Below are 25,646 nucleotides of genomic sequence, written 5' to 3'. Positions count from 1 at the left end.
ATAATCTGATATGACCATCTGATATGATATGATTTGTTACGGAGATATTCCTTACTCTAGAGTTATGATGTACTGTGGCGCTAGTGACGGGGCGCTGGCCACGATTTGTTCACCGAGTCCCATAATGGGGCCAGTTATGGCATATATTTTTCTTCATACATTATCTGTGGTTATGAAAAACATTTTGATATTCTGGATATTTTGCTCATTTTTGCAACTTCTGTTCTGGTAATGGCTTTACCTATTACAGTCCATGCTTTACATACTCAGTACATTGTCCGTACTGACCCCCTTTCTTCGGGAGCTACGTTACATGCCCGCAGGTACAGACGCTTGGTTTGCTGATCTGCTCGCTGAGGATATCTATCCTGTCGGTTGGTAGTGCTCCTTTGTCCGGAGCCCTATTTTGGTACTAACTTTTCTGTTGTACATTTGTACATGTTGGTTAAGGGTACGACGGGATCCTGTCCCATCATATGACTAGGCTATCATTCTGTAGAGGTCTGTAGACTTGTAATATGGGTTATGTATATATGTTTTAGGCTTTATGTTCCGTGATGGCCTTAAGGGCCCTCTTATGCTATATATGTTCTCATACGCTCTCTAGCGACCCCTTTTTGATTTCTACTTTTGTTTATTCTGCTATCACGCTAAGTGGGACTAAGGGTACATATGGGTACCCAACTCGGGCACCAGTCACGGCCTATGGAGTTAGGTCATGAAAAAAGTGGTATCAGAGCGGTTTGGTCCTCGGAATGTCTACAGACCATGTCTACTAGAGTCCAGTTTATCGGCATGTGGTCCACCACATCTATAAACAGGAGGCTACAGGAAATTTAGGATGTTATCTTTCTTTCTTGTCTTAGATCATGTGATAGATCCTAGCCATAAGAAATGAAATTTCATTTTTTCTAACCTTTGGTTTCAGCTGAAGAACGACATCGACAGAAAAAAGTGACGGATGATATTGGAAGCTACACAGTATACAGGTAAGTAATGGTGTGGAAGAGGCATGCTGGGTAAGTTAAGAAGATTGAAATATGATTGAAATGTAAAGTTGAAAATTGAAAGGAAAAGTAGACAGAAAAGTGTAACGGGTGCAGTTCGAGTTGGACATACAAGGTAAGTCTATCATTTTATACTGTTGTTGATATTGGGCGCCCTGTAAGGCTGTGATATGAATATATATGTATTGTCCCTGTGAGGCATTATTGGTATTTCCTGAGTGCAACTTTGGGATAGTAAGGAATATAGAGAAAACTCTACCAAATTGTTTTGGAAATAGAAAGAGAATGAGATATAAGGTTGTAATATATCTTGAGAGATCGTTTCCATAAGGTTTCCTAAAGTTTCTTAAAGCTTCTAAAAGCTTCTTAAGTTTCTTGAAAGATTCCTAAGTTCTTGAAAGCTTCTTAGAAGTTACCATGTGAGCTGGATAGACTATAACGCTATCAAACAACTCTAAGGAAAGGAGAATGTGATACCCCATAGCAGGGAGGATTGGAAATAAAGTTATAGGAATTCAGAAGGAATTGGAGGCCAAGTAGTGAGTCGTAGGACCCGAATTACTTGTGTAAGCTATTACCTTGGATGTGTTACATACATAAGCTACCAACTTGAAAATTTTACATACTTAAGCTACTTGAGTACGTACCAATCTTACGTAGCAAGGATTACATAAATTTGTAAAAAAAGACGAGATTACGAATCCACGAGGGGAAAAGAAGGTAACACATGGCAGAAAGAGAGAGTGCCATATGGAAGAATGAGAGAGTGCCATGTGGCAAAAGCTGGAGTAAGGGGTGGGGCCCCATATGCCATATGGCAGAACCGGATTAAGGGAGGTGATGGGTTGGCCCAATGAGGGCTTGACATGTGTCACCCCCTTAGGGGTTGACACGTGTCACCCCCTTAGGTGGCCTATATATATATATATATGTATTAAGACTTATCAAAGTTCCATACATTTCTAGAAAACTCAAGAATAAGAGAGAAAAGAAGAGAAAAAAATTAGAGAGGTAGAGAGAGAAGGCCATGGATTTGGAAAGGAAAAAGGTAAGTTCTCCAATTTCGTTACATGAATTAATTATATAGGGTATACCATGATTTTATGAAGGTATTGTTAATGTAAATTTATGGTTTGGAGTATCCCCAAAATATTAACAAACATCACTGAAGTTTTAGTTGCGCTAAATAAATGATTTAAAGTTCATTTACTTTCTCATTACTCCACTCGTGGATGCCTCAATGCTTCCTTCACCAAGCCTAGGTTAGGTTTTATTATCGTGTGTACTTTTCTGCATCGTTTGTCGTTCTCCGACATGAGGGGGCAGGTACGCCCTGTACATGGGTTTGATTTGTGGAGTTATGATGTGCCATGTACACATATGATATGATATGATCTGTTATGACCATCTGATATGATATGATTTGTTATGAAGATAATCCCTACTCTGGAGTTATAATGTGCTGTGGTACCAGTGATGGGGTGGAGACCATGATTTGTTCATCGAATCCCATAATGGGGCCGAATATGGCATATGTATTTCTGCATACATTATCTGTGGATATGAAAAGCATTTTGATATTTTGGATATTTTGCTCATTTTTGGAACTTCTGTTCTGATAATGGCTTTACCTATTATAGTCCATGATTTACATACTCGGTAATTATCCATACTGACCCCTTTTATTCGGAGGCTGCATTACATGCCCACAGGTACAGACGCTTGGGTTGCTGATTCGCTCGCTTAGGACATCCACCTTGTTGGTTGGCAGTGCTCCTTTGTTCAGAGCCCTATTTTGGTATTAACTTTTTTGTTGTACATTTGTACATGTTGGTTAAGGGTTTGACGGGCCCCTGTCCCATCAAATGATTAGATTATCATTCTGTAGAGGTCAGTAGACTTATGGTGTGGGTTATGTATATATGTTTTGAGCTTTGTGTTCCGTGATGGCCTTAACGGCCCTCTTGTGCTATATTTGTTCTCATGCTCTCTAGCGACCCTTTTTGATTTCTACTTTTGTTTATTCTGCTAACACGCTAAGTGGGGCTAAGGGTACATATGGGTGCCCAACTCGGGCACTAGTCATGGCCTATGGAGTAGGGTCGTGACATAAAGTGTCCCTTCTTGTGACAACCCCAACACTCCGCATTCTTCTTGTTCACATGAGATTTTGATCTGTGCTTTGATTTCCTTCTTGCCTATTGGCTAGTATGACCTCTTACAAAGAGCCCACTAGTTTCATCATCTTTGTCTCCTTCAAGATGCCTCCGCATATTACAGGAGTTAAGTGCTTGCCTCACTTGCTCAAGAGTGATAGGCGCCTTACTATACATCATTGAATTCTCAATATCACGATATTTTGAAGTTAATGAAAATAGCAAATCACATGCAAGCATCTCCTCATCCTTCTTAATCCCGCCAATCAGTAAGTCTATCAAAAGTTTATTGAATGCATCTAGATGGTCTTGTAACAAAGTACTTGTTTCCATCTTAAATGTATGAAGGCGCCGTTGTAACAATATCCTTGTTGTAACCGACCGGTCCTGGCTTTGGCCGTCTCCTCAGTACTTGTACTCACTTCACAGAATATGTTAGGTGCAAGAGATAGTTGGATTACACTCAATGCATCTCCTTCAATCTTTGCGTTGTCGAAAATTGATGTGTTATTGGGATACTTTTCATCAATAGCGTGGATTGAACCTTCCCTTCGCAGTAATTCCATCATCTAGATTTTTCAGATATTGAAGTTGTTGCACCCACTAAATCTATCAATTTCAAACTTCATGAAACACATTTTTACTTGTTCTTCCTCTTCCACTACAAAGTATTTGGAAATACAGAAAACCAAAGTAATCTTTTTTGATGTGGAAGTTCAGACTATGCTGCAACCACAGAGCATACTTAGACAGAACCTTGACTCTGATACCAATTGTTAGCGAAAACATGAAAATATAAAAAACAAGAAAGAAAAATAATATTTAACGTGGTTCAGATCAGAATGATCCTACGTCCACCAGAGAACAACTGCATTTATATTAACAAAGAAATGGGAGAGATCCCAAATACAACTAAGAGAATTATTCTATCAATTCTCTACTCTTCTAATATATTTTGCTAATGCCTTAACGAAAATGATTTCTACGAACGAGAAAAATTAGGCTCAAAGTAAGGATTATATGAGAAGACAAGAGAGAAATGTTTTTGAGGTGTGTTTCAAATGAATCAAGAGCTACCTATTTATAGGAATAAATTCTTGCTCTTGATGTCATTAATGAAATCACATTTTGTCAAGATTTTCAAAGTTTACCAAACTTTCACCTATCAAGTTTACCAAACTTTCACCTACCAAGTTGCTACATTAAAACTATCTAGAATCTTGTCAATTTTAACATGAATCGTACAACCTACCAGAATAATGGCACAAAGGGATGCCTCTTCAAATATTAAATGATGTAAAAAACTTCTTTCTAAATGTAACACTACAAAAAAACTATGAAAAACGACGCAAAAAAGAGACGGACTACGTCGCTTTTTTGGTCAAACTCAAAGGAAAAGCGATGCAGTCACTTTCCTCATTTTTTTGTTGACGTTTTTAAAAAAGTGACGTACAGGGTTGCAAAATGCGATGGAATACGTCGCCCCTAATACTTTTTTAATTAAATAAATATAAACAAAAAAACGTCAAACTCTGTCTGTTTAATTTATAAAAAAAAATAATTGTTTAATATAAAGCGACGAACTGTGTTGTTTTCTTTTTAAATTTAAATATTTTTTTTCATAAAAGCGACAGATAAATGGTCTCCGTCTGTCACTTTTGTTCTTGGTGTTCTTAAAAATTTCCAGGATAACGACGGACATAGAGTCCCTGTCTGTCGCTTTTCTATTTCCAGAAAAGCGATGGACTAAAGGATCCTGTCCGTCGCTTTTCTGCAATATTTTTTACTGCAATTTCTACTGCTCATCTGCAATCAAAATTCAATTCTCTTCATATCAATTCAATTCATTTCAACACAACTAACAACAAATAAAATATGCAAAATTCATAATAACAAACATAATTAAACACTTAAAACGAATAAAGTCATAATTTAGAGTGATTTAAAGTCTTTTAAAGTTTAAAAAAAATTCAAAATTTTTATAAACTAACATAGGGAACCTAAGGACTATTTGCTATGTATTCATCACTATCATCGAAGTCATCCAGAGTGAACCCTCTTGAATAATAGGGTGAAGGCTGATGGGCGAGGTTGAGCATTTGTTCTTTAATTTGGTCAACTTGTTCATTCATAATATTTTGCTCTTCAACCCTTTTTGCCTCAGATTCTGTCAATGCGCATGTAAGTTCTACAATTTGTTGAGACATAGCAGCTATCTGAACCCCGTCAACGGCCTTGGCTTGACTTGACGATCCAATACCTTTTAAACCTGATTGGAGTCGTCGTACGATATTCCTAGATCCCATTTCATATATTCGGCCCTTGTGGCTTCCTCCAACCACTTTTTCTGTTCAAATTTGAATGGAATATTCAGGCGTTAGCTGGTATATATATATATATATACATATATATAGTTAGAATCCAAATATATTATACATTATGTTAAATAACTTACATATGCTTGTTCGACTCTTTCCTCCACCCACTCATCCAGATCCGATGGATTAGTCTTTTTCTTTACATAAGTCTTTTTAAAGACTTCATGACAATAGGGAGTGCATCCTAATTCCTTTTCCTATAATTAAAAATACAATTAATGAAATAATATTTTGTCAAATAATTTATTTAAGAAAATGAATTTAAAATTAAAGTTTAGAAACCTTACCATCTCCCTCTGAATCATACCAACACTATTTGCACCTTCGGTGTGCAACGAGTCATCCTTTAGGCTGGCTCTAGCTTTTTTTCCCTTGATTGGACAAAGCCTTGAATTCTTCTATATTCCAATATCAGCATAATTCTTCAAATATATGAGGCAACATCCAATGAAATAATATTTTGTCAAATAATTTATTTAAGAAAATGAATTTAAAATTAAAATTTAGAAACCTTACCATCTCTCTCTGAATCATACCAACACTCAGTGCACCTTCGGTGTGCAACGAGTCATCTTTTGGGCTGGCTCTAGCTTTTTTTTCCTTGATCGGACAAAGCCTTGAATTCTTCTGTATACCAATATCGGCATAATTCTTCAAATATATGAGGCAGCATCCAACTCGAAAGTGCCCGATCATCCCTAGCTTTCTTTAGCCAGCTAGACAGTTTGGTGCTGCCTTTTTTTCAAAAATGGTCGCAATGATCATATTGTACCTTGGCTCCCAGATACATAAATTCTGAAAAAAATGAATAGTGTTAAATAATTAGTTAAGTAAAGTATAGTAAAAAATAAAACTTAAATTAAAAAAATAGATTCAAACATATATATACCTTGAATTCATTAAACATTGCCTGACGGATACTATTTGGAATCTCCCGCCAAGAGTGATAGGGCTAAGTATATAGCCTCCTAACACTCTCCTAAAGAGCCCTAGCAGTCTCGTTCGAATGATGCCACCTTCAAGACACATAATAAACATGTAATTAGTTTATGAATAATTTATTAATGTAGTAAAAATAAATAAATAAAATATTAAACTTACGAGGATCCATCAGGCTCAATCATGACTCTCCCAAGTCTATCCCTCTGCCTACGAGCTAACCCAGGCACATCATGTGCTGCCTCTGGTGTAGTAGCAGAAAAAGGTGAAGTTAATGATGTATGAGTGTCAGTCTCAACACTAGAATCTCTTAGTCTCAGAGTAGATATGTGAGGAAACTGAGATCGATGAGATGGAATTGTGGGAAATGGAGTAGACGAATATGCTACTCTCGAGGGTCGAGCAATAACCTCTATGGGTAACTAGTAGGTCTGATCATATGAAGTATATCTGACCTGTGAAGAAGAAGAAGCGCCACGTCGTCGGCGGAACTGACTATGGTAAACTAAAGGATCCATAGTCCCGGAAAGAACAATATGAATATATGTAGGACTAGCTCAGCGGTGCTGCATCACTAGCGCTTAAAAAATATGTCCTAGGATATCCTCAGGATCAATAGGTATCCTAGACTTTTTTTACTCCTACCAGAATGGCTAACCCCAACATGATCTCGTGATCTATCACTATCACCAGATGACATCTGCATGTAAAGTAACAATATAATATATAAAAAAATATAAATTAAATAAATTTAGCATTAGCGAAATAAATAACTTACATACTAGTTAAAATCTATCACTCTATTCCTCCTTGCTTGTTTCATTTTTGTCATCCTTCCATTCCTCCTCCTCGGTTGTTTCATATCCATTGTCATTCTATTCCTCCTTCTCAAATGATTCATATTCCTCGTTTACTTCTTCCTCAACATTTTACATTATAAGTTCATCATCAGAAACATCTTCTAGTATGTGTGGAGGATGTTCTAGTGTGGTTTCCAACTCAACATCAACTTGTTGTTGAACAAGTGCAACATCATTTTGGTACGCCACAACTAATACTTTCTCAATTTCAATTATTCCCACTGGCTTTGTCTTAATAATAACCCATCAATCAACCTTATCTCTATGCAATGGATATGGAGCGTAATAGCCTTGCTTAGCATTTTGGGCAATGATAAAAGGATCATAACTTTCGTATTGTCTGGTGTGATTAGCTTCAATTATATTATGTTGTTGGTCCACCCTTGTTCTTCTGTTTGATGGGTCAAACCACTTACACCGAAATAATACTATCTTTTTTTTAGGCCAACCTGAATATCTTACTTCAATAATCTCTTGAATGACACCATAATATTCAATAGTTTGACCATTACCGCTGACATCACCTTGAAACACACACCACTATTATTGGTTTTCTTGTGCATAGAAACTTCTTCAGTTTAAAACTTAAAATCATTCACACAATATTTATTCATTGTATGAATTTAAGATTCAGGCTCGAGTGTGATCTCTCTCACTAATGACGAATGTTCGACATTTGAGTATTCATCATAAACCGACAAATTGATTTTAAAAGAATACAATTTACTATAAAATGAATACATTATACCTATTGATTCAATATAAGCTTTCACACTTACATAATCATTTAGCCATTTGAAAAACCTCGTATATATGGCTTCATTGATCCATGTGTTTACGAATGAGCTGATATTGATATGTACAATTTTGTTAGCTAGTAATCACTTATTATATGTATTTTGGTAATATAATTTAATACTTACTTAAGATATCGCTGAATTTTTGGACAATTAAGCAGAATATGGGTCACAACTGATTGTCTTTCCATAGTAGTGAAGTCTCGTCTTTCACACCGTTTAGATCCTCGACCACTTAGATTAAAAATTAAAATAGGTGGAAATATCATATCACTGTCACCTTCATCATTGCGTGTCACGCCCCAGGAGGGTACCCTAGACGTGACCGGCACTTGAAAGCCATTTTTGACCATCAAGCGAACCACCTAACTCAATCATTCCGTTATTCAGTCATATATGCTTAAAGGAAGGCTCAATTATAACAGGCTATTTATAATATGGGGGCCGAAGGCCAAACATGTTTAACTCAACAAAATAAGTATAATAGGACTCCCGAAAATAATAGTCCAAACTCCCTACACTCTAGTCTATGAAGCCTTTATTAAAGTCTAGAAGGTGCCAATAACTAGCCTATGGCTACCACAATCAAAATAAAGGGGACAACATGAATCTATACAGGGAGCTCAACGGAAGGTAGGAGGACTCACCACGTAGCTGGAAATGCATAGATAATCAATGGTGCGCTGGTTGATGATCTCTGGTACCTGTCTCTGCATCATGAAATGATGCAGGCCAAATGGCGTCAGTACATGAAATGTACGAGTATGTAAAATGGCCGGATGAAACGAACATCAAGGAAACATCAACATCAACTCAGGGTCTCAACTCATACATACATGACAACTCACTCAAGTGTCCTAAGTCTAACAAGAATAGTTTTAGACAGGACTAACTCATAAGTCACTCAACTCAACTGACTCGGAGCACAATCAAGACCTAAATGAGAGTTTCTCTTATCCAACAACCATCACCTATGAGCCAGTGATAGTACAACAATCAGACGTTGTTTCCACATCCGTCCATACCTTGCCAGGGCATGAAATCCTCCCTAATCATGGATACCATCGATTAGTCAAGTCCTACCCTTTCAGGACAAATAAATGGGAAATATCCGACTTTAACGGTTCGGTCCCATGGGAAGCATCCGACTATAACGGTTCCATCCCTACCTACGTTGGCGACGTTGTTCCTGGGGTTCGAGTACGAACTATACTCTCACCCGCCTCGGTCCTTGATACTACTCCCATGACTCTATGCTCATAAGACTCCCTCCAATCATCTCAAACAAGCCCTCACGGCTAGTTTCATTTGGGACATTGCCAACTCATCAACTCTATTCTCATTTCAACTCAATTAAGTCATAATGGCAAATTCCATTTAGGACCTCGTCCACTCGTCAATTCTATCCTCCAATTTACTCAATCAAGCCTCATTTAGGTAAGCATTTATGATATCTCCTCAAGACTCATCACAATTTTATGACTTTAGCTCAACAACACAAGTAGAATAACACATTTAAGGAAATTGACTTAAGCAACATAGTTACATGGCTAAAGAGATCAACAAAACATAATAACAAGTCATCTCTATCAACTCATACTAACATGAAGGTTTTAGGAACTTCTTAGATCCACAACATCAACACATATAGCATCCAATAAATAGGGGACAAAACTCATTCAAACATAGACCATACCAAGAAACTCCATTTTCATGGACATATAACCTCAACGCAAGAGTAGGGCACATGGGTGGACTCAACCCATATTTTGGATAGCCTTACATACCTTAGAATAGACTCTTGAAGAAACCTTGTTGTTGTGTCTTCAATGGAAAGCTTGAAGTCTTGAAGCTCTTGGAACAATCTCTTGTTGGAAATGGAGAAGAAGAAGAAGATGAAGAGGAGAGAGTTTTCTAGGGCTTTTCTAGAGAGGGAGTGAGGGCTGAAAAATGTGTCTCCAAATGCTCAAGGAGGATACATATATAATTTGGGACAATTCCCAAATTGCCCCTTCTCAAAGTTCTGAAAAATAGGCAAAAATGCACCTGGCGCGATAACACCTAAAACCTGCACACCTCGTAGTAGCGCGCCGCACCAGAGACCAAACTACTGAGGCATGTTTCTGGTGCGATAGTGGTGCGTCGCGCCCTTACAGCGCCAAGGCCATTGTTCCTGGGTTTTGGAAATTTGGCTTGAAAAACCCTGCACACCTTCTTGTGGCACGCCGCGCCAGAGCCCAAACTACTAAGGCATGTTTCTGACGCGATAGTGGCGCATCGTGCCACTGCGGCGCCAAGCCCAGTTTTCCAGCAATTGGAACCTAGGCCTGAAAACTCTGCTGTGCTAGTTCATCTTAGGATCGTCATATCTTTCGACTCCGAACTCTAAAAATTACATTCTTGGTGGCGTTGGAAAGAAGACTCGACGACCTTTAATTTTATAGGTAGTGGGCCACCCAAATTGTCATCTTTCAAAAGATAGGGTCGTTAGAAGTCGATCTCTTTTACGAACTCATCCTAAAGCATAGCCAGGATGAACTTTTTTGGAATTAGCTTTGTCCTAGGGGTCCTCTGTGACCCCACATCACCTCCAACACTCCTCAATTTCTCAAGGACTCGTCTTAACTCATGCAAATGCTCCATAATACTCAAGTTCGACCCTACCCGAATACAAGAAGGGTCCGAATCTTAGAGAAAAATTTTGAGGGGTGTTATATTATCTCCCCCTTGGGATCATTCGTCCTCAAATGACGAGTAACCAAGAATGGACTCGGGGTGCAAATCAAAATCAAGAATTCAGTCATTCAATCAATCAAATTCTTAAACAATTATCAATCAAGACTCAAAATGCATAAATGAATTCAAGTCAAGGAAATGGACATTACCTTCAACATTCTCATCGGTAGGCACGAATAGATGTGGATATTTAGATTTCATGGCTTCCTCCGCTTCCCATGTGGCTTCCTCAACAAGTTGGTTTCTCCACAGGACTTTGACTGAGGTGATCTCTTTGTTCCTCAATTTGCAAATTTGGCGATCAACAATTTGGACCAAAACCTCTTCATAGGATAAGCTATTCTTAACTTCAATACTATCAATGGGGACTACCAGCGAAGGATCGCCTAAGCACTTCTTCAACATCAAAATGTGGAATACCGGATGAATAGAAGCTAACTCCAAGGGTAACTCCAACTCATAAGCAACACTCTCAATCCGCCTCAAGGACTAAGCTTCCCCTTCCTTCCAAACCTCATGACATCCTTCATGGGTGACACTTTCAAATACACCCAATCATCCACCTCGAACTCTAAGTCTCTCCTCCTTACTTCGGTGTAATATTTTTGGCGGCTTTGGGAAGTCTTTAGCCTATCTTAAATAATTCTCACTTTCTCCATGGCTTGGTGAACAAGGTCAGGCCCAATCAACTCGGCTTCACCAACTTCAAACCACCCATTGGGAGATCTACACCTCCTCCCATACAAAGCTTCATAAGGAGCCATTTGAATGCTTGCATGATAGCTATTGTTGTACGCAAACTCTATGAGAGGTAAGTGGTCATCCCAATTTCCCTTGAAGTCAAGCACACATGCCCTCAACATATCTTCTAATGTCTGGATGGTGCACTCTGCCTGGCCATCTGTTTGGGGATGGAAGGCTGTACTCAAGTTCACCCTCGAACCTAGTCCCTTCTGAAAGGATTTCCAAAATTGGGAAGTGAATTGAGCTCCTCTGTCTGAGATGATAGACAAAGGGACTCCATGCAATTTGACGATCTCCTGAATGTACAACTTTGCATAATCTTCTGCGGTGTCAGTAGTCTTAACCGCTAAGAAATGAGCTGATTTCGTCATTCTATCCACAATCACCCAAATGGAATTGTGTTGCTTTTGGGACCTCGGCAAGCCTGTAATAAAGTCCATGTTGATCATCTCCCACTTCCATTCTGGATTTTCTATGTTTTGGGCTAAACCATATGGCCTTTGATGCTCAACCTTCACCTGTTGGCAATTCGGGCACTTGAAAACAAATTCCGCAATATCCCTCTTCATCCCACTCCACCAATAGATTTCCCTCAAGTCATGATACATTTTCGTGGAGCCTGGATGAATAGAGTACCTAGAACTATGCACTTCAGCCATAATCCTTTCTCAAACATCACCGACATCAGGTACACACAATCTACTTTGGTACCTCAACACACTATCTCCCCCTTTGGTGAAAACCATCACCCCTTATTTGTGAACAACTTCCTTCAACCGGAGGAGGATGGGATCCTGATCTTATTTCTCCTTTACCTCTGCTACAAGTGAGGACGTAGCCCCATCTCGAACGTTTACTCCACCTTTATTGTTATCTTCAAGTCGAACTCCCAATTGAGCTAATCTATGTACCTCCTTCGCCAATTCCCTCCTTCCCTTCTCCACATGGGCAGTGCTACCCATGGACAACCTGCTAAGAGCATCAGCAACAACATTAGCTTTACCTGGATGGTAGAGGATGCTTATGTCGTAGTCCTTGAGTAGCTCAAGCCATCGCCTTTGCCTCAGGTTGAGTTCTTTCTGGCTGAAGACATATTGTAAGCTCTTGTGATCAGTGAATACGTCAACATGCACTCCATACAAGTAGTGGCGCCAGATTTTAAGCACAAATACCACAGCTGCCAGCTCAAGGTCATGAGTTGGGTAATTTTGCTCATGAACCTTAAGCTGTCTCGAAGCATAGGCTATCACCTTCCCTCTTTGCATCAACACACAACCCAAGCCAATTCTGGATGCATCACAGTAGACCACAAAGTCCTCTATTCCATCGGGCAATGCTAGAACAGGAGCAGTGGTTAGCTTGGCCTTTAATTTCTGGAAACACTCCTCACAAGCATCGGACCATTGGAACTTAGCCTTCTTTTGAGTCAGCTTAGTCAATGGTGATGATATGGATGAGAATCCCTCTACAAACCTTCGATAATAGCCGGCCAAACCCAAGAAGTTTCTTATCTCCGTCGGGGATGTGGGTCTGGGCCAATTCTTCACCGCTTCAATCTTCTGAGCCTCAACCTGAATGCCATCTCCAGATACAATGTGACCTAAGAAGGCCACTGATGCAAGCCAAAATTCACATTTAGAGAACTTCGCATACAATACCTGGTCTCTCAAGGTTTGTAAAACGACTCTATGATGATAGGCGTGCTCCTCTTCATCTTGGAGTAGACCAGAATATCATCTATGAATACAATCACAAACATATCAAGATACGGTTTAAATACCCGATTCATGAGATCCATGAAAGCTGCGGGGGCATTTGTCAACCCAAAGGACATGACCAAAAATTCAAAGTGGCCCTAACGAGTCCAAAAAGTAGTCTTCAGAATATCATATTCCCTCACCTTCAACTGATGGTAGCCGAATCTCAAGTCTATCTTTGAGAAACACGTGGCACCCTAAAGTTGATCAAATAAATCATCTATTCTGGAGAGAGGGTATTTGTTCTGTATGGTGACCTTATTCAGCTGTCTGTAGTCAATACACATTCTAAGGGACCCATCTTTCTTCCTCACAAATAGGACCGGAGCTCCCCATGGTGAGACACTCGGCCTAATGAACCCCTTATCTAACAAGTCCTTCAAATGCTCCTTCAACTCCTTCAACTCAGTTGGAGCCATTCTATAGGGAGGAATTGAGATAGGCTGGGTATCAGAAGAACATCAATCCCAAAGTCGATCTCCCTATCAGGAGGGACTCCAGGCAGATCTTCAGGAAAAACATCCGGAAACTCGTTGATAATCGGAACCGACTCAAGGGATGGAGACTCAATACTGTCATCTTTCACTCGGACAATGTGATAAACATACCCTTTTGAGATTAGCTTCCTAGCCCTAATGTATGAAATAAACTTACCCTTAGGCATAACAGGACTACCCCTCCACTCTATGACAGCTTCGTTCGGGAATTTGAATTTTACAACCTGAGTTCTAGAATCAATAGAGGCATAACATACATAAATCCAGTCCATGCCAAGAATCACATCAAAATCGACCATGTCCAACTCAACTAGGTCGGCCAAGGTGTCCTTGTGATGGATTGACACAGTGCAACCTCTATAAACTCTTTCAGCTAAGACAGAATCACCAATAGGAGTAGCTACGCAAAAGGGCTCACGAGGATATTTAGGAAATTTATCGAATTTACTAGCCACATAAGGAGTCACAAAAGATAGGGTGGCACCCGGATCCATCAACACATAACAATCAAGAGAAGAGACTCGAATCATACCCGTCACGACATTTGGAGAGTTCTCTTGATCTTGGCGACTACCCATGGCATACAGGCGGTTTGTACCTCCACTCGTACCTGAAGTAGTGCCCCTCTGATTACCCCTAGTCGGTGGTGCGGTGGCAGAATGCTGGACTCTATTTCCCCATGTTGGGCAATCCCTCTGAAAATGGTCCATTTGGCGCATTTATAACAACCAACTCTTCCCGCTCTGCATTCTCCCAAGTGGAGCTTACCACACTTGCCGCATGGTGGCTTCCCCCTCGAACCTTGACTTACACTGGCCTGGGATTGAGAACCCTGGGGTCTGAAATTCTGGCGACTCTGTCCTTGCCGGTCATACCTGTTCTGCGGTATGGGTGCACTTGCTCTTCAACCCTTTTTGCCTCAGATTCAGTCAATGCGCATGTAAGTTCTGCAATTTGTTGAGACATAGCAGCTATCTTAACCCCGTCAATGGCCTTGGCTTGACTTGATGATCCAATACCTTTTAAACCTAATTGGAGTCGTCGTACGCTATTTCTAGATCCCATTTCATATATCCGGCCCTTGTGGCTTCCTCCAACCACTTTTTCTGTTCAAATTTGAATGGAATATTCAGGCGTTAGCTGGTATATATATATATATATATATATAGTTAGTTAGTTAGAATCCAAATATATTATACATTATGTTAAATAACTTACATATGCTTGTTCGACTTTTTCCTCCACCCACTCATCCAGATCCGATGGATTAGTTTTTTTCTTTACATAAGTCTTTTTAAAGACTTCATGACAATAGGGAGTGCATCCTCATTCTTTTTCCTATAATTAAAAATACAATTAATGAAATAATATTTTGTCAAATAATTTAATTAAGAAAATGAATTTAAAATTAAAGTTTAGAAACCTTACCATCTCCCTCTGAATCATACCAACACTATTTGCACCTTCAGTGTGCAATGAGTCATCCTTTAGGCTGGCTCTAGCTTTTTTTCCCTTGATTGGACAAAGCCTTGAATTCTTCTGTATTCCAATATCGGCATAATTCTTCAAATATATGAGGCAACATCCAATGAAATAATATTTTGTCAAATAATTTATTTAAGAAAATGAATTTAAAATTAAAATTTAGAAACCTTACCATCTCTCTCTGAATCATACCAACACTCAGTGCACCTTCGGTGTGCAACGAATCATCTTTTGGGATGGCTCTAGCTTTTTTTCCCTTGATCGGACAAAGCCTTGAATTCTTCTGTATTCCAATATCGGCATAATTCTTCAAATATATGAGGCAGCATCCAACTCGAAGGTGCCCGATCATCCCTAGCTTTCTTTAGCCAGCTAGATAGTCTGGTGCTGCCTTTTTTTCAAAAATAGTCGCAATGATCATATTGTACCTTGGCTCCCAGATACATAAATTCTGAAAAAAATGAATAGTGTTAAATAATTAGTTAAGTAAAGTATAGTAAAAAAATAAAACTTAAATTAAAAAAATAGATTCAAACATATATATACCTTGAATTCATTAAACATTGCCTGACGGATACTGTTTGGAATCTCCCGCCAAGAGTGATAGGGCTCAGTATATAGCCTCCTAACACTCTCCTAAAGAGCCCTAGCAGTCTCCTTCGAATGATGCCACCTGCAAGACACATAATAAATATGTAATTAGTTTATGAATAATTTATTAATGTAGTAAAAATAAATAAATAAAATATTAAACTTACGAAGATCCATCAGGCTCAATCATGACTCTCCCAAGTCTATCCCTCTGCCTACGAGCTAACCCAGGCACATCATGTGTTGCCTCTGGTGTAGTAGCAGAAAAAGGTGAAGTTAATGATGTATGAGTGTCAGTATCAACACTAGAATCTCTAAGTCTCAAAGTAGATATGTGAGGAAACTGAGATCGAGGAGATGGAATTGTGGGAAATGGAGTAGACGAAGATGCTACTCTCGAGGGTCGAGCAATAACCTCTATGGGTAGCTAGTAGGTCTGATCATATGAAGTATATCTGACCTGTGAAGAAGAAGAAGCGCCACGTCATCGGCGGAACTGACTATGGTAAACTAAAGGATCCATAGTCCCGGAAAGAACAATATGAATATATGTAGGACTAGCTCAGCGGTGCTGCATCTCTAGCGCTGAAAAAATATGTCCTAGGATATCCTTAGGATCAATAGGTATCCTAGACTTTTTTTACTCCTACCAGAATGGCTAACCCCAACATGATCTCGCGATCTATCACTATCACCAGATGACATCTGCATGTAAAGTAACAATACAATATATAAAAAAATATAAATTAAATAAATTTAGCGTTAGCGAAATAAATAACTTACATACTAGTTAAAATCTATCACTCTATTCCTCGTCGCTTGTTTCATTTTCGTCATCCTTCCATTCCTCCTCCTCGGTTGTTTCATATCCATTGTCATTCTATTCCTCCTTCTCAAATGATTCATATTCCTCGTTTACTTCTTCCTCAACATTTTGCATTATAAGTTCATCATCAGAAACCTCTTCTAGTATGTGTGGAGGATGTTCTAGTGTGGTTTCCAACTCAACATCAACTTGTTGTTGAACAAGTGCAACATCATTTTGGTACGCCACAACTAATACATTCTCAATTTCAATTATTCCCATTGGCTTTGTCTTAATAATAACCGATCAATCAACCTTATCTCTACGCAATGGATATGGAGCGTAATAGCCTTGCTTAGCATTTTGGGCAATGATAAAAGGATCATAACTTCCGTATTGTCTGGTGTGATTAGCTTCAATTATATTATGTTATTGGTCCACCCTTGTTCCTCTGTTTGATGGGTCAAACCACTTAAACCGAAATAATACTATCTTGTTTTTAGGCCAACCTGGATATCTTACTTCAATAATCTCTTGAATGACACCATAATATTCAACAGTTTGACCATTACCGCTGACATCACCTTGAAACACACACCACTATTATTGGTTTTCTTGTGCATAGAAACTTCTTTAGTTTAAAACTTAAAATCATTCACACAATATTTATTCATTGTATGAATTTGAGATTCAGGCTCGAGTGTGATCTCTCTCACTAATGATGAATGTTCGACATTTGAGTATTCATCATAAACCTACAAATTGATTTTAAAAAAATACAATTTACTATAAAATGAATACATTATACCTATTGATTCAATATAAGCTTTCACACTTACATAATCATTTAGCCATTTGAAAAACCTCGTATATATGGCTTCATTGCTCCATGTGTTTACGAATGAGCTGATATTGATATGTACAATTTTGTTAGCTAGTAATCACTTATTATATGTATTTTGGTAATATAATTTAATACTTACTTAAGATATCGCTGAATTTTTGGACAATTAAGCAGAATATGGGTCACAACTTATTGTCTTTCCATAGTAGTGAAGTCTCGTCTTTCACGCCGTTTAGATCCTCGACCACTTAGATTAAAAATTAAAATAGGTGGAAATATTGTATCACTGTCACCTTCATCATTGCGTGTCACGCCCCAGGAGGGTAACCCTAGACGTGACCGGCACTTGAAAGCCATTTTTGACCATCAAGCGAACCACCTAACTCAATCATTCCGTTATTCAGTCATATATGCTTAAAGGAAGGCTCAATTATAACATGCTATTTACAATATGGGGGCCGAAGGCCAAACATGTTTAACTCAACAAAATAAGTATAATAGGACTCCCGAAAATAATAGTCCAAACTCCCTACACTCTAGTCTATGAAGCCTTTATTAAAGTCTAGAAGGTGCCAATGACAAGCCCATGGCTACCACAATCAAAATAAAGGGGACAACATGAATCTATACAGGGAGCTCAAGATCCTCCGGAAGCTAGGAGGACTCACCACGTAGCTGGAAATGCGTAGATAATCAACGGTGCACTGGTTGATGATCTCTGGTACTTGTCTCTGTATCATGAAATGATGCAGGCCAAATGGCATCAGTACGTGAAATGTACGAGTATGTAAAATGTCCGGATGAAACAAACATCAAGGAAACATCAACATCAACTCAGGGTCTCAACTCATACATACATGACAACTCACTCAAGTGTCCTAAGTCTAACTAGAATAGTTTTAGATGGGACTAACTCATAAGCCACTCAACTCAACTGACTCGGAGCACTATCAAGACCTAAATAGGAGTTTCTCTTATCCGAAACCATCACCTATGAGTCGGTGATAGTACAACAATCAGACGTTGTTGCCACGTCCGTCCATACCTTGCTAGGTCATGAACGCCTACCTAATCATGGATACCATCGATTAGTCAAGTCCTATCATTTCAGGACAAATAAATGGGAAACATCCGACTTTAATGGTTCAATCCTATGGGAATCATCTGACTTTAACGGTTCCATCCCTACCTACGTTGGAGGTGTAGTTTCTGGGGTTCGAGTACGGACTATACTCTCGCCCGCCTCGGTGCTCGATACTTCTCCCATGACTCTATGCTCATAAGACTCCCTCCAATCATCTCAAACAAGCCCTCACAGCTAGTTTCATGTGGGACATTGCCAACTCATCAACTCTATTCTCATTCCAACTCAATTAAGTAATAATGGCAAGTTCCATTTAGGACCTCGTCCACTCGTCAATTCTATCCTCCAATTAACTCAATCAAACCTCATTTAGGTAAGCATTTATGATATCTCCTCAAGACTCATCACAACTCTATGACTTTAGCTCAACAACACAAGTAGAATAGCATATTTAAGGAAATTGACTTAAGCAACATAGTTACATAGCTAAAGAGATCAACAAAACATAATAACAAGTCATCTCCATCAACTCATACTAACATGAAGGTTTTAGGAACTTCTTAGCTCCACAACATCAACACATATAGCATCCAATAAATAGGGGACAAAACTCATTCAAACGTAGACCATACCAAAAAACTCCATTTTCATGGACATCTAACCTCAACGCAAGAGTAGGGCACATGGGTGGACTCAACCCATGTTTTGGATAGCCTTACATACCTTAGAATAGACTCTTAAAGAAACCTTGTTGTTGGGTCTTCAATGGAAAGCTTGAAGTCTTGAAGCTCTTAGAACAATCTCTTGTTGGAAATAGAGAAGAAGAAGAAGATGAAAAGGAGAGAGTTTTCTAGGGCTTTTCTAGAGAGGGAGTGGGGGCTGAAAAATGTGTCTCCAAATGCTCAAGGAGGATACATATATAATTTGGGACAATTCCCAAATTGCCCCTTCTCAAAGTTCTGAAAAATAGGCAAAAATGCACCTGGCGCGATAGTGGCGCGTCGCGCCATTACATCATCAGGCCGATTACACCTAAAACCTGCACACCTCGTAGTGGCGCACTGCACCAGAGACCAAACTACTGAGGCATATTTCTGGCGCGATAGTGGCGCGTCGCGCCCTTACAGCGCCAAGGCCATTGTTCCTGGGTTCTTGAAATTTGGCTTGAAAAACCCTGCACACCTTCTTGTGGCGTGCCGCGCTAGAGCCCAAACTACTAAGGCATGTTTCTGGCACGATAGTGGATCATCGCGCCACTGCGGCGCCAAGCCCAGTTTTCCAACAATTGCAACCCAGGCCTGAAAACTCTGCTGTGCTAGTTCATCTTAGGATCGTCATATCTTTCGACTCCGAACTCCAAAAATTACATTCTTGGTGGCGTTGGAAAAAAGTCTCGACGACTTTTAATTTGATAGGTCGTGGGCCACCCAAATTGTCGTCTTTCAAAAGATAGGGTCGTTAGAAGTCGATCCCTTTTACGAACTCATCCTAAAGCTTAGCTAGGACGAACCTTTTTGGACTTAGCTTGGTCCTAGGGGTCCTTTGTGACCCCACATCACCTCCAACACTCCTCAATTTCTCAAGGACTCATCTTAACTCATGCAAATGCTCCACAATACTCGAGTTCGACCCTACCCGAATACAAGAAGGGTCTGAATCTTAGGTAAAAATTTTGAGGGGTGTTACATTGCGATTAGGCCTATTTCTCCTACATGAAACTTCATCCCCAAAGTAATAAGAATAAAAGTCACCAGTTTCTCTCGCAATATGAGCTTGAACTATTGATCCTTCGATCTTTCCTCTCTTTTTAATTGTTTGTTTGCGACTTTCAATTTTTCTGTATGTATATATCAAGTGTCATTGCATGATCGATAAAACTTCTTACACCACCAATAAATCAGGTTTCAAACCAACACCAACTTCATAATTCATGTTATACATCCACAAACGATGATCCATCTATAAAATTATATATATTCAAGCTTAATTAGTTCATAAAGACTATAATTCATCGAGACAACAAGTGTTATTAATTCAAGTTATAATTAATTAATTCATATAATAATTAATTTAAGTTATAATTAATTTAAGTTATAATTAATTAATTCATATAATAATTAAGTTCAAGTTATAATTAATTTAAGTTATAATTAATTAATTCATATAATAATTAATTCAAGTTATAATTAAGTTCATGTTCTAATTAATTCAAGTAAAAATTAAGTTCAAAGCTCATGACATTCAAGTTGAAGTTCTAAATTCAAATATACTAAAATTCAAGTATCTATGTTATTCAAATTAGTTATAAAGTCTAAAGAGTTCAAAATTTATACAAACCTAAACAATTTCTAAGTTTAACTTCAAAAGTCCTAAAGTTCAACTTCATAACTTTAAATATCTAACTCTACTTAGCTTAATTAGTTCTAAACTCTAAAAGATTTCAAAAATTATACAAACCTAAAGTTCAAAATTAGCATCTAAGTTATTCTAATTATAAGTTCTAAAGTCCTATAATTCAAGTATCCAATTTTCAATATTTTTCTAAGTTTCAAACTTCAAAATTTCCTATATTCAAGTATCTAAGTTATTCTAAAGTTCAACATTAGCTCAATTAGTTCAAAAGGAAGCTTAACTTCAACAAGATTTCTAAAGTTAATAAAAAATTCAACTTCAAAGTTCTAATTAAGTTCAACTTCTAAATTTAAGTATCCTAAAATTCAAGTAACTAAATTATTCTAATTATAAGTTCTAAAGTCCTAAAACTCAAGCCTCTAAGTTTCAATATTTTTCTCTAAGTTTCAAACTTCAAAACTTCTAATCCAATATACAAACAAACTACAACAAACTAAATGGAATAAGCCAATTAACTAACTAATAAATCACAAATTACTATCCAATTTACAATCTAATTCAAAAATCCCAAATCTAACTTAAAGCTTAAAATCAAAACTATAACTAAATTGACTAATTTTACAATCCAATATACAAATAAACTACAACAAACTAAATGACATATACTAATTAACTAACTAACATCACAAATTACTAAATATTTACAATCCAATTCAACAACCCAAATCTAACGTAAGCCCTAAAATCAAAACTATAACTACATCCACTAATTTCACAATCCAATATACTAATGATCTACAACAAATTAAATGTAATCAACTAATTAACTAATTAACAATTGACAAATTAAAAAAATTGAATTTTTTTATAAGGTTTAAGCCCTAACCTCTTAAAGATGAATAAACACTCTTAAAGCACCACTGGACGGCGGCGGCGTAGCGATGGAGGCGGGGGACTGACGGGAGACAACGACGGGGGTGGGGGGACGATGGTGGGACGAGGGGCGGCGACTAAGGTGGCGGATTTGTAGAGAGAAGGGAGAGAGAAGAGATAGTTTAAAGAGAGACAAAACAGAAAAAAATACAATCTGCCTCCTAGATATTTTAATAAAAGCGACGGAGAACGTCTCTAAGTCCGTCACTTTTTTAAAAATATTTTACCGCCATTTTGACCAAAAAGCAACGGACAAAGCGACTCAATCCGTCACTATTTTTTAAATTAGTTGACCAAATCATTTGGCCAATAGCGACGGACTTACCGACCCTATCTGTCGCTATTTTAAAAAGAAATTAATAAATAAAAATTAACTATTTATGACGGACGGCGTCGTAATATTTAATTTATAAATAATTATTTTTTATCAAAATATATAAAATATTTATATAAAATTAATATTTATTTTTGGGACAAAAAGCCTCCAAAATAAGCGACGAACTAAGCGTCCCTGTCCGTCACTTTTAATTAAAAAAAATAAAACAAATAAAAACGACGGACAACGTCGTTTTATTCGTCACAGTTTTGTTGCGACACTTTTTGGCCTCTTTTTAATAGTGTAATTAGGTGTGTTAACACACAATGTGCTTTTCACGGAGTTCAAATGCTTCATAGACTACATCATAGTTTCTTTCTAATTGAACCGATGAAACCTTTTCAAGATTCTACATCTATTTAGAAGTACAAGTGGAGATTGAGTATGAAAAATTTATCACAATTATAAGACTCAATTTTAGGTTTGTCATAACATTTTTCATTCATCTCTTGAAAGTCATGACACCCTCTTCCTCCTTTTTGTCCATGAGCATGACGTCTGGTTTTTATTATTATTGTTGAAGTTATTTCCATAAGTTCTTCCTCTTGTATGACCGTTATGGCCTCTTTCTTCTCCATTTCCTCTATAACTCTATTCACCTCACTTTGGTTTTAAGAAGCTGCTCAAGTGACTCTTCTTCATCGACATGTAAAGAGCTTTTAAGTTACACATGCACATTATCTACTTCCTTACCATACCTTTTTCTTACATATGCACATCATCTACTTTCTTACCATACCCTGTTACATTTTTTACTCTATCAACTCCTTGAAGAGAATTTTGTAAAATCTCTCAATCTTCCTTTGAGGTGGTTGTATCAATCACCTTCTCAAATATGTCATCCGCCCGTACGTTGATGGATAAAAGTGAAGTCTTGAGAAAAAGTTCTCATTACTAGGTTTTGCGTACACTGGCTACAATTTTTCCCAAACATACTTCCATTCCTAGATATCATTCCTTGATATTTTTTCTTTTGTGAAATATGGGTGCTAAAAAGGCAGTGGCCTAATATTTGTCATGTCTCTAATACCTTCTTGTTGGAAAATGATAATCCCATAGAAAAATAATATTAATATTAAATAACAAGTAAAAAGAAAATAACAAGGATACCAAATACTTTTAGATGCGAAGTAATATAATACTCTATTTGAGCAATATAATATTACTTTAGTGAGAAATTCTTAATAATCTCAAAAGATTAAACAAACTCAAAAGAAACAACATTATTTATTTCACATACCTCGCTATATTATTGTTTCTACTCTCTATTTTCTCATAGAATATTCTTTCAACGGAGAAGGGCCTAAAATACCCTTAAACTATTAAAATTGGTATAAAAATACCCTTCGTTAACCTATTGGCCTGAAAATGCCCTTAGAGTTAACCTTTGTGGCCCTTTTATACCCTTATCCCAAACGGCCCTATTAATTGAATTAATTAATTTTCTCATTTAATACGTGTCACATTCTAATTCGCTAGAAGAAATAATTAATCAAAACAAATTTAACTCAACCCATGACGATTTTCCAAATTTTAGATTTTCCAAAAATTTTAGATTAAAGGATTTTCCAAAAATTTTTGATTTTCCAAATCCTTTAATCTCCAAATCTCCAAATTTTTGTTGATCAACAAGATTTTCAATTTTCTTCCTCTGCCTGAAACCATGACGATTCAAGATTTGGAGCTAATCCTAACAAGAAAAGGAGGAGAGTTGACAAGTATAGACGACTAGCTGAGGCACAATCTTCGTATAAAGCTATGCTTGAGAAGATGATTTGAGATGCCATGCACCAATAAGATCTCTGAAAAAATATGCCAACTAGAAAAATAGAAATCCGTGAAGTGTGTTTGGGTCGGGTGATTAATGGGTGGATGTGAGTTTGGGTTGAGTTAAATTAGTTTTGATTAATTATTTTTTCTAGCTAATTAGAATGTGACACGTACTAAATGAGAAAATTAAGTAATTCAATTAATGGAGCTGTTTGTGATAAGGGTATAAAAGGGCCACAAAGGTTAACCCAAGGGCATTTTGAGACCAATAAGTTAATGAAGGACATTTTTGTACCAATTTTAATAGTTTAAGGGTATTTTAGGCTCTTCTCCGTTCTCTCAATAATTTGTGTATTACTCTCTCTATTTTATTTTTTTCTTTTCTTTATTTATTTATATGGTCCCACACCTAAGACCCCTCTCTATTATCAACTTGTTCAATGCTATATATACTAATGTGTTTTCCGTTGAATCAAACTGTTTGTTTTCATACAAACAGGTGTTTTGGATATGTATAAGCATGCTTGTAGCTTCATATGGAGCTGCTATGGTGATTGGAGCTACTGCTACTTCCCTTTCCAACAAGCTTATTACTGTACGTACGTTTACATTTTAAGTAATAAGTAAAAAAAGTTCCTACATACATACATTGTTTAACTCATGAACGCGTAATGCAGATTTTGGGACATTTCTTACTTGCTTGCTTTTTATTATTTCAAGCTCAATCAGTTGATATATCAAGTCAAGTATCAGTAACTTCTTTTTATATGTTTATATGGAAGGTGACGTACTCTCCAGTTTTATTTTACTTTCTTTTTCTACTCCCATTTTTTCCAATAAGAAAACTTTAATTTATTCATTTTTTTTAATCTAAAATTTAGTTGTAATCATTTTTTTGTATCACTGCAGCTTTTCTATGCGGAATACCTTCTGATTCCCTTTGTTCGTTAAGGTGGAAGATTAAACATGCATGGGAATATGACTTCCGAAGTTTTTTCAATTGCCAGGGAAATGTAGTTCAATTAGAATATGATTTGCATTATCAAATTTGAAGTCTTAATTTTCCTAATTTCGAATTAGTAAGACTGACGTGTGTCCAAATGCACTTGTTCCTCGCTTCATCCTAGTCTAAAATCTATTAGACTAGGATTATATCTCCCTTTTTTTGTTGCTGTGATTTGTCGATAAGAATATACTTCTTTTATCTTGAAAAGCTCTTATCCTTGTTTTCTTCATACTGAAAATGAAGAGAGGATAATACCCCCCCCCCCACCCCCAACCCCACCCGTTATACACTCCTTTTTCTCTTTGCTAGTTCTTATTAATTTCAAACTTTCGTTTATTGATGAACATTTTTTTTTTGTAAACAGTCCACTCTTATAAATGTGATGAAGGCCATGATCCTAACTTTTAGATTAAAATTCAAAACAAAAATCATAGACAAGGACATAGTGTCTAACCTTTCCAAATAGGGAGACACTCTCTTTCTATATATATATATATATATATATATATATATATATGGCAATAATCTG

General features: G+C 37.4%; 1 protein-coding gene across 2 annotated transcripts in view; it reads left to right on the top strand.

The window, feature by feature from the left end:
* Positions 1-25,386, top strand: part of LOC129889092 (homogentisate geranylgeranyltransferase-like) — a 44,477-nt gene extending 19,091 nt beyond the window's left edge. Inside the window, exons 10-12 of one of the 2 annotated variants that reach the window (XM_055964224.1) lie at positions 24,611-24,706; positions 24,789-24,893; positions 25,021-25,386. In XM_055964224.1, the coding sequence (XP_055820199.1) occupies positions 24,611-24,706; positions 24,789-24,893; positions 25,021-25,062 (243 nt within the window). In that variant the 3' untranslated portion in view covers positions 25,063-25,386. Of the gene's footprint in view, positions 1-928; positions 1,194-24,610; positions 24,707-24,788; positions 24,894-25,020 lie in introns of those variants that run through there. The other variant, XM_055964225.1, reaches the window with a different exon arrangement.
* The last annotated feature ends 260 nt before the right edge of the window (positions 25,387-25,646 follow it).

The sequence above is a fragment of the Solanum dulcamara genome, chromosome 5 (genome assembly GCF_947179165.1).
Source record: "Solanum dulcamara chromosome 5, daSolDulc1.2, whole genome shotgun sequence".
NCBI lineage: Eukaryota > Viridiplantae > Streptophyta > Magnoliopsida > Solanales > Solanaceae > Solanum > Solanum dulcamara.
This window is presented reverse-complemented; position numbering and strand designations above follow the sequence as displayed.